Below are 10,748 nucleotides of genomic sequence, written 5' to 3'. Positions count from 1 at the left end.
AAATTCAGAGGCAGCCTTCAAGGGTGACATTCAGTGGTGTTAAGTAACGAAGTACATTTACTTAAGTACTGTGCTTAAGTACAATCTTGAGGTATTTATACTTTACTTGAGTAGACCTATTTCTAATTTCCAATACTTTTACTTCTACTCCACTACATCTCGGGTCCAAATATTGTAGTTACTAGTTACTTAAAAGTAAATATTATAAAACATACATTAACCACTTTAGCCCTACTTTAAATTATACCTGCTGTTTGAAAATAGCCGATCTACAAGCTCAAAATGTATCTCATCACAACACGTTGTGATCTTGTAAATCTGCTATTTTCAAACTATCTGTAGGCTACTTTTAGTAGCCTACATTTTGATGGCAACACTTTCATACTTTTGCTCACGTACATTTTGAATTCCAGACTTTTATTTGTAACTGAGTAGGCTATTTCTACATTGCAGTATTGATACATTTACTTGAGTAAAATATGTGAGTACCTTTTCCACCACTGGTCACCACTGACATTTAAATCTCCTGCAGCAGTGGTTTGAACTAATTTCCCAAGACAGTAGCTAGCACACCGTTTCGCTCTTTGTTGAGTGCAGTCGGGTGATGTAGATTCTCTGCTAAAATGGATGAACAGACCGTAATTATTAAAAAAAACAGAATACATTAATCGGTCTTAAACTGATTTGCAAGGCATTGGGATTTCTGGAATATATGAGATTAAAAAAAAAAAAAACAGGACTAGTAGTGGACAACAAAAGTAACTGCTGCAATATTTCTTAGCAAAACCCTTTAGATTTAATTGGGAAAAATGCTTTAAGTGATTGACATGCTCCTATATGAAATGTTGAATTTTTCATCCTCCATAGCTGGATAGTCAAACATGTCATTAAGAGAGCCCAAGGTCACAACATATTATATGAGAATGTGGGAGGAGTGGAGCAGGTAGATAAAGCATTTAGTTAATGTCTAATGCCTTACCTTCTGCAGAACAGACCAGACCAGACAGACCATGGACATAAGCACTGCAATTTTAATAATTGGCTTTGCTGCTCTATTCGCAACCTTCCTCCTTCTGGTAATTGGACTTGTGTACTCGGAGATGATGAATTCAGACATTCCTTGTGGGGTTGCAAATCGTGGGAAACTGCATATAGTTCATGGCTTGTTTGTTGGAATAGCAATTGTGGTGAGTATCTGTGGAATTGTTGCTGCTTATTATTTTGTGTTTTCTGCAAGTCAAATCATGTTTTCCCGCTTGAAATAATTAATCTAGCTTATTCCTTGGTGAATAGCAAGGGGAAAAAAGCTGGAGTTGGAATATTAAAAGTGAGCTCTGCTCTTTCAGACCCAGTGGCAGAGATGTCTGTCCTTCCTCTGTCCTCTAGCTGCTGATAAAGCTCAGATAACGCATAACAGAAACTTTAGATAAGAAAACATGTCTGACCTCAAGTTGCAAAAAGAGACAAGGTCATTTGCTTTTCCTTATTTACATTTAGACAAAAGGGAAACATGGGAGTTACTTAATCTTTCATGTTTTATAAGAGTCATAATATAAATAAAATAATAATTTTAGCTACAATTAGCTGCTCCAAAATATCCAAAAGGACCCTTACTGTATAGGACTTACCGTATGAGCATGAGTGAATGGAAGGATGAATGAATGAACAAAATAGCCTACCTTTTCCACTTACCTGCTTATGCTTATGGTTTTTCTCCTCCCAGGGCAGGATCCTGGAACGTCTGGGTATATGTCATCAAATCAGCTTCATTCGTTGGTTCAGGGCTCAATTCCTGACCCACATAAACCCAGTTCCCCCTTGCCTGCGTGTGAAGGACATGAGGTTTTCTCAGGTGCCAGTGCGAGTCTATGAATCGACAGTGGCCTCTGAAGGCTTGAGAAGAGGTCTCGTGTATTTCCATGGAGGCGGATGGGTGACTGGCAATATAGGTATAGTTTCAACCAATCAATTTATGCGGCCAATCTATTAATGGGAGGCCGATTCAAAAAATCATAACCGTTTTCTGAAAAACGTATGTTGCTATAGGCTATATCAGTGGTTCTCCAACCTTTTCATGTCAAGGATCCCCAAAATGACTGGCCGCTGACCCTCATCTCAAAATGTTTTATTCAGTTTGAAGTAAAGATTTCAGTTAAAAATCTTTGCATTATTCAAAGATTTACACACATTGTCACTTTTCAAAAATTGAAGATCTTCAAGCTCATATAGCGCGTCACTTCATGCCACGCTATATGAGCTTGTATATCTTTTTTCTATTGATTAGTCACGCCATGAAGACTTGACTTCAATAATATATATATATATTTTTTGTATTTGTCGCATTGCTAACTCCTAAGACAAAACAAATATTATAGTAAATATACCCCCCATTGATTCTGGATGGGGACCCAAACGTATGGCCCTGGATGGGGACCCAAATGCAAGGCCCTGGATGGGGGGACACAAGCTCAGAGTCCGAATCAATGGGGTTAAAGGGGAAGACCACCCATTTTCAATATTGAAATATGTCATTAATATACCTTAGAGGAGTTGTGCGAAAATAGAAAAAAAGTTCCCCCCCTTCTGTGTTGCCTAGAACTGGAGGATTGATTTTGGGGTTTGTATTGTAAAGTACAATGTGTGATGTCATCAAGTTGTACTTTACAATACAAACCCCAAAATCAATCCTCCAGTTCTAGGCAACACAGAAGAGGAGGAACTTTTTTTCTATTTCCACACAACTCCTCTAAGGTATATTAATGACATATTTCAATATTGAAAATGGGTGGTCTTCCCCTTTAACATTTATTTGACCCTTGACCCTAAATGTTCCCCCATTGATTCTGACCCAAATGAATTTGGGTCCCCTTCCAGGGCCATGCATTTGGGTCCCCATCCAGAATCATTGGGGGTAAATTTACTATAATCCCATTTTTGTCTTAGAAATGTGACAAATAAAAATAAATATTATTGAACTGAAGTCTCCATGGCGTGACTAATCAATAAAGTAAAGAAAAAAGGCATTTTGGGAGTGAACTACTCCTTTAATGTGACTGTGTGTAGGTATGTTTGTATCAATTGTATGTTGCCATGTATGAGCACGAGCATGAGCTGCAATACCGCTGGGTGACCAAGGGGCACTGTTGAGCGTTTACTATATAATTATGTGGCATGAGCTGCAATACCACTGGTGGTCAGGTCTGGGTGACCAAGGGGGCGCTGTTGAGCAGGCCAGGCACGCACGCACGCACGCACGCACGCACGCACGCACGCACGCACGCACGCACGCACGCACGCACGCACGCACGCACGCACGTACGCACGCACGCACGCAACACACACACACACACACACACACACACACACACACACACACACACACACACACACACACACACACACACACACAAACACACACACACACACACACACACACACACACACACACACACACACACACACACACACACACATTTCCTGGTTTTAATGAATTAATCATCCTAAATTGTGTGTGGATTCTCTCAGGACACTTGTCAACCTTTGCATTATTTGTGTGTATAGTTTTAAGAACTATGGGCCTACAAAAACAGTTTTTCTTGTTTTGCTTATATTAAATTCAGTCATTTTATTTTGATAAATAATTTGTAGCAAATGTTTGTGTTAGTAATGTAGTATCAAGAAACAAGAATAGCTCGCAACTCGCTCCAATATTTATTTCAAGCAGCATACATGTATGCTGCGTGTTGTCTTAAATACATATGCTACTGAAAGTGAGTTGCAAGCTATTCTTTTGTTTCTTAGTAATACTGCTCCGGCAGTTTCGGCTCAGCACCAAACAACGGACGATGCGCGTTATTTTGTCTTTGAGTAATCTAGTATCAGACATAGTCATCAGCCTGCCTGGTGTTGCTGGAGTGTTTGCTCTGACAACACGCTGTGAAGTGACACAGATCGATCCCTCTGGTCAATGTACAGTTTATGTTTGATGCAAACTGCCACCTGCTGAACGTTGTCACTTGGTGTGGACACACATTACCCTGTAATGCTGCAAAATCAACTGGCACGTGGTGCAGTTGAAGGCTACCTTGTTAGTAAGCACACTGTTGTGATCACTGTTATGATCCTGATAAAGCTGATGTTATTGGGTTAGGATACCTATAGAGGGTGCTATGAGTCTGTGTCTGAGACCCAGGTTTGATCTACAGTTGCCAGTTTTATCACTCCTGTGTTATAACGTTATTTAACACAATAAGGCAGTCTTCAGCATGGTTATTGTTTCTGCCAGAACAGACAGCCAGAGACAAATGTTTCTTCTCTTCCGTCTATCCGTCCAACCGCCTGTTCGTGTGTCTGTGCAAAACAAAACAAATTCTGTTTTAGTTCCTTTGCACTGAGATAAACTCCATGTGTCTACCCCTGCACAGTAAATGTTACCAAACCATCTGCAGCAACTGCGTTCATGCATGGCCAAGTTCCTTACGCAGTGAAGTTGCTTATACAAGTGTGTGAAAAAGAAGGGTTAGCTACATTATTTCCATGTTGTGTGATTTTCCACTTGCAAAGAACCATGTGATCAGTTGTTACCAATGCCCAGGCACATGCACACATAGACATGCCTGACATAGCTTTATCTGACTGTAAAAAGTGTCCAGACAGGTTTTACTATGGTGAAAGAAATGCAAATGCCCTCTTTCCATGCCATACCTGAAGGGAGCATTCAAGAGAATTGCCTTGTCAAAACTCTCCTGAACTTGAATGCAGCATCTTATGTTGAAAGAATTGCCCTCTCTGTGTAGAAATCCATGTCGTTAAGCCACATCTCCAGTACTGACTTGATTATGCTTAGTTCAGTGTGGTTATCTAGCACCAAAAATAGCCGACCTCCAAGCTCACAACGTGTCGCTCTGCAACGCGCTGTGAGCTTGGAGGTCTGCTATTTTTGATACTTTCACCAAAAGACACTTTTAGAAATATCAGCCCCTGCCTCTCTAACATTCTCTGCACGTCCCTGCCAATCCCGGGAAACTACTGTACCTTTCTGTCTACCCTTATTAGATACTGTCGATGAAGTCTGCCGGCAAATTGCCAAGGAGACAGAGACTACGGTTGTGTCTGTTGGGTAAGTTCTTGTCTCTTCCTTTACGCTTTGTCTAAGCAAGGCAAGTCAAAACCTCACAACTTTTTGGTCTGCAAAGCAGCCAGGATGTGACTAAAAATTTCCTTCCGTCTGCATTTCTCACTCCTTTCAGATACCGGTTAGCCCCCGAGCACAGGTACCCCGCCCAGCTGGATGACTGTGACGCAGCGACGTGTCACTTCCTGTCAGTGGCCGAGGCAGAGTTTGGCGTGGACCCTCGCAGGGTGGCAGTGGGTGGGGACAGCACCGGGGCGAACCTGGCAGCAGCACTTTGCCAAAGGCTGGCAAAGAGAAAGGACGGACATCTGCCGTCCCCCTGCGCTCAGGTCCTCATTTACCCAGCCCTGCAGATGGCAGATTTCAACCTGCCTTCATACCAGCAGAACCACGCTGTGCCCATATTGTTCCGTGGCCGGGTGGCATTCTACTTCCTGCAGTACCTCAATGGGGACATGTCTATCTGCCAGGATGTGCTGGAAGGGAACCATGTCCCCACTGAGCTCAAGCCATGCTATCGAGAGTGGCTCTCCCCTTCCAACCTCCCAGTGGCATGCTTAGCTCGGGGCTACACTGAGATGCCAGACGCAGAATACAATGGCGAGGTGTATCACATAATTAAAAGCGGCCTGGAGCCTGAGGTCTCACCCTTATTGGCAGATGACGATGTCATCCGTATGAGCCCGCCCACCTTCATCCTCACCTGTGAGTATGATGTCCTGAGGGACGATGGGATTATTTACAGGAAGCGGCTGATGGATCTGGGCGTGGACGTCACATGGCAACACGTGGCGGACGGTTTTCATGGCATCATTAACTTTATCAGCCAGGGCTGGCTGAGCTTTCCCTCTGCACCACGAGTTGTGGACAGTGTTGTTGACTTTGTGAAAACACTATAATGAGAATATATGCTAGCTGTATGCATTCCTGTATTGTTTTATCAATAAGCAAAACAAAATAACCGCAGACGGCAGTTTCAATATTCGCTGGAAGTGATTTTTTGTTTGGAGAAAAATTAAATAAAGAAATACAATTAATATGTTTTATTGCTTTTCCTAAGAATGAAAAATGTAGCCTCAAGGATCAGGATGCACACATTTTATTGCAAAACAATATTCGGTATTAGTTTCCCCCATACAGTAGTAGGTGTTCAGACAATTTCATGTCATTCGCATTATGGAATGTCATCTATTCTTTTTTCCAACATGGGTGTAAGGCATCTCTTCTTGCTTCAGGTATACCCTACTTGCAATGGCTGTCACGGTGTTTGCTGTACCCATAGTAACGAGAGAGCGCCTCTCTTTTCTTGTCCACCGGCTACACCGTAATGGGGCCAGGTGAATGCACCACATCATGCTATCTGTTTGACTTGCTAAACATGCTCTAACAGCATAGCACCTTCCCTCGGACAGCACGAACAGCATGGACAAAACAAAAATGAGGAAGGATAAATGGACCCAACCTGGCTGGAGAGTCGAGCAGAAGTATGGAAAGAAAGTACTAATAGGTAACTGGTTGGAGGAACGACTCCAGGTAGGCATATATTTCCTGTTCTTTTTGCCATGCACTCAAAGGTAATGTAAAATTTGGCCAAGGGTTGTCATCAGGCACGTGCACACATAGACATCAAAGGGGGCTTGAGCCCCTGCCCTTTTACCCGTCTGTAAAGAAGTGCCCTCTCCAGACCATAAATTATGTTTTTACTATGGTGAAAGAAATGCAAATGCCCTCTTTCCATGCCATACCTGAAGGCAGCATTAAAGAGAATTGCCTTGTCCAAAGTCTCCAGAACCTGAATGCAGCGTCTTATGTTGAAAGAATTGCCCTCTCTGTGTAGAAAGTCATGCCGTTACGCCACATCTCCAGTATTGACTTGATAATGCTTTGTTCAGTGTGGTATCAAGCACTGAAAATAGCCGACCTCCAAGCTCACAGAGCTTGGAGGTCTGCTATTTTCGATACTTTCACCAAAAGGCACTTTTAGAAATTCCAGCCCCTGCCTCTCTAACATTCTCTGCACGTCCCTGGTTGTCATTAACATATTCACTCAGTAAGCACAATGACTCATGTCATGTTTATATCTGTAGACAGGGACCGGTTATCTTACCCAGTAACCAAATGACATTTCAGCAAACCACTTCCATTTGAATGTGAGAACAGTGCCTCCTCCTGTCTTATGCCAGAGATCCTAAACGTAAGGCATTAGCTCCATGGTGATGTGACAAGAGGGTTTTTCGCAGGGCCTCAGTCGGTAGTCAAATCTATAGCAAAGTGATTAGACAGCCTCGGTTCAGCTACATCAGCACAGCCTCCTGGTGGGAGGGAGGGAGGAGGGGTACGGCTCCACCAGCGTTAATTGCATTGACGCGAGGCGCAGCCACGGGCTGCTGCTTCAGGATCTGAGCAGAGCAATGGCTTTAGAAATATTGCACAACCTCTCCCGGGTCGATAGGGAAGTGTGAGCTTTGCTAACCCCCCCCCCCCCCCCCCCCCCCTCACCACCACCCCCCTCACCACCACCATTGCTAAAGTGGCTGAACACTCTACCACCCCCACCCCCACAAACACACACACGCACACACACACACCTGCACGTACACACACACACACGTACACACCTACGTTACTGTTTGTTTTCTCTGTCTGAGACAGTTCACTCGAGAGCCCAAGGCCGCCAGCAGCACCAACCGCATGGACTATCGGCCCCAGTGGGAATCCAGACCAGACGTCTCTGTGAAACATGCAAGCCTGCGGAGAGCTGAGGTCAGACTAAAACTGCAGCAAGCATTGCATTACCAGCCAATTAAATGCATGACACAACTATTGCAAGGCAGGTGGCTTTTCCTTTCTCAATAGTGGCCACTTTTGCATAATATTGACTCAGCCCCAAGATAAGGGCTTTGATGAACCTCTTCATGGGCACAAATGTGTGGCTGGCGGTGCAGCGGTCGTGAAAGGTGTTGAAAAGCATTGACTGATCCAGGCAGTTCCTATAAAAGGTGGTTAGAGTAAACTTGCTGCCCCTGTCCTTTCCACCCAATGGATTTCAATTGCATCAAATTATATCCACGAGTTTCCAACGCCCCATAGTGCATTGCGCAGACGCTGTACCGAGCTTCCGGCGCCGCAGCCGAGTGTGATTTACAAGCTCACAACAGGCTGCATCTGTGACGCGACGTGAGCTTGTATGTCTGCTGTTAAACCGGAAGTGTCGTCCAAATAATAGTCGCCTCCAGCAAACTCCCGCGGAAAGAGGTTCTGGCCCTGTTACAGATGTTGTCCAAAATCATGCAGATCGGTACACAGTATCTCTGTAGCCGTTAAATGGAACGGGTATTTCTTACATTGATGCTCCTACATATTAACATGCAAGCACCAGTTAAAGTTACTTTCCATCCCTCATATACTGTGTGCACAGTGCACATCCCATAATCCACACACTGCACATCATTTCGGAGCTCATATCTTTGAACGGGTAAGGGCTAGTATGTGTTATTCACTGAATATCAGTAATATTCAGCGAGCGACATCGTGATACCACACATAAAAAGCCTTAGGCTTTAAGGTAGGGATGTCAAACTCAAATACACAGTGGGCCAAAATAAAGAAATTAAAAGTCGAGGGCCGGACTGGTTAAATGTTTATTGAACGGCAAACAAATAATTTTCCTTCAAAAATCAGTATGTCCCTTAATAGCAAGATAAATGCAAAAATTTAACTGCATGCATTAAAAACTGAAAATAGTCAAATGAGAAAGTAAATCAAAATCAGTTGCATTAATTTCTATGACCTTTACATCCGTGAACATGTACTCTGCCTCCCATCTGGCTTGAAAACCCGTTCACCATTCGTTTAGCCATTTCTGGGGAGAGGGGTAGCTGAAAGTTGACCACATGCGATACACTTCCGCTGCTGATGAATAGTGAAGACGCGGGATTGTGATACTTGACAATGCACTCGCAGTGCATTGTGGGACTTGTGGTATTATGGTGGTGCATGCAACATACCAGTGGCCAGTTCAAATAGTAACTAGAAAATTTGCAATTTGTGAAATTGCAAGTGTGGTTGCCCTGTGTTTCAAATCATATTTGAGTTTTGGGAAGTGAAATGCATCTTGTGCATTGTAATCCCCATATATGAGTACAAGGGGGTACCCTAACAGGGCAACTTTGGAAAAAGTTAATATTGGAAATTAATTCACTAATAAATTAATATCAATTAAACAATACAACTTTTCTCTTATAGAAAAATGCAAATCGCAAATTCCTGATGAAGCCGGTCGATTTGACATATGGCCGAGTGTCTGGCGCAAAAACTGTTGGAGGAGTAGACGTTAAACTTTTAGTTCCTCTAGAAACAGAGAATAAAGTTTCCCCAGAACTATGGTTGCCCTGCTGGGCAACCACACTAATTAAATATCATCCCGCGGGCCAAAGATCATTCATTCGTGGGCATCATTTGGCCCCTGGGCTTTGAGTTTGACATAATATGCTTTAAGGTAATCTTATTGTGTACACTCTAATGTTGTGTTTTAGGGGCTTCCATCAAAGATGTTCTTTGCTCACCACAGCACCCCAGACCTGTACATGGTCACACTATATGATGAAAGCTATGGCCGTAAGAACACTTTTGCACCACCTGCTTTGCGCTCCTGGAATCCAGACAGCCTGTCGTGGCAGCCAGAAAAGTCTGACCAACCAATCTCTGGTAAGAACCACTGTTTGAAATTCACCTCTTCAAATTCAAACTATATGCACCTAAAACTATGGAGCTAATGGCACCGCGTGGCACCGAGTGCCGCGCTGCGAGTTTGTAGATCTGCTATTTTATTAAAAGATCATGAACATTTGTGCAAGTCTGAGCTTGTATATCAGCTATTTTTCAATAGCTAAAGTATAAAATAATCCCAGGACTAAGGAGGCAGCACCGGCATTCAGTATACTTGGACTTGGTAAACTTCATTTGGACAACACACATCAGCACTCAAACTTGGATTGCTACCCAAAAAAATTATTTATTTTAAAACCGGGTCACTGGCATAACAAATGGCTCCATGGAACATGACATCTGAGCCCCCTCCCTCCCCTCCCCTCCCCTCCCCTCCCCTCCCCTCCCCTCTTCCAGCTCCTCCAACCAATTTTGGCCTGCTGGAGTCCAAGAAGCACTGTTTGGGAGACCAGCCGTGGCTGAGCGCGTACAGCTCGGCGTACCAGAGACACCCGCACGGTGCCTTCGGCCTGAGCGGTTTTGCCAGAGCCCCCCGCGCACTTTCCAGCCACCTCCACGCTGCCAATCACAACAACAAGGACCTGGCGCTGAGGCGGCGCTCCATGCTGCAGGTCCCGGACCACTGTCCTCCTCCTCGCCTCCTACCTTCTATACCTCCTCCTCCTCCTCCAGCACCGCATGCCTAGGGCCGGATGGACGGACGCTAATAGCAGGGTTTTTTGAGTTTTTTTTATTAGTCAGCACAGTGGCATGCAAAATGTAATGGAGTGGAGTATCTGGGCAATCAAATGGGATTAAAAATGAGTTTACCAGGAGACTCATTAAGTCCTCTTGAAGTCTACTGTACGTTGACTGTGTTGTGCAGCGAGCTGTCGCCTTGTGTGTG

General features: G+C 44.0%; 2 protein-coding genes across 2 annotated transcripts; both read left to right on the top strand.

Annotated features, from left to right (window-relative positions):
• Window positions 1-1,010: 1,010 nt before the first annotated feature.
• On the top strand, window positions 1,011-6,033 carry aadacl4 (arylacetamide deacetylase-like 4; the record flags this gene model as incomplete). The annotated part of the gene is made up of 4 exons (XM_080727722.1): window positions 1,011-1,187; window positions 1,724-1,949; window positions 5,056-5,119; window positions 5,250-6,033. The coding sequence occupies 4 exons, from the start codon at window positions 1,011-1,013 to the stop codon at window positions 6,031-6,033; spliced, it is 1,251 nt and encodes a 416-aa protein (XP_080583848.1).
• A 523-nt stretch (window positions 6,034-6,556) lies between these two features.
• On the top strand, window positions 6,557-10,548 carry cfap107 (cilia and flagella associated protein 107; the record flags this gene model as incomplete). The annotated part of the gene is made up of 4 exons (XM_080727346.1): window positions 6,557-6,667; window positions 7,787-7,897; window positions 9,670-9,841; window positions 10,259-10,548. 4 exons carry the CDS (start codon window positions 6,557-6,559, stop codon window positions 10,546-10,548), a joined length of 684 nt encoding a protein of 227 aa, XP_080583472.1.
• Window positions 10,549-10,748: the final 200 nt, after the last annotated feature.

Source organism: Nannobrachium achirus (assembly GCF_963921795.1).
Source record: "Nannobrachium achirus genome assembly, chromosome: 6".
Classification (NCBI taxonomy): domain Eukaryota; kingdom Metazoa; phylum Chordata; class Actinopteri; order Myctophiformes; family Myctophidae; genus Nannobrachium; species Nannobrachium achirus.
Note: the sequence above shows the minus strand (reverse complement) of the source record. Positions and strands in the feature narration are given on the sequence as shown.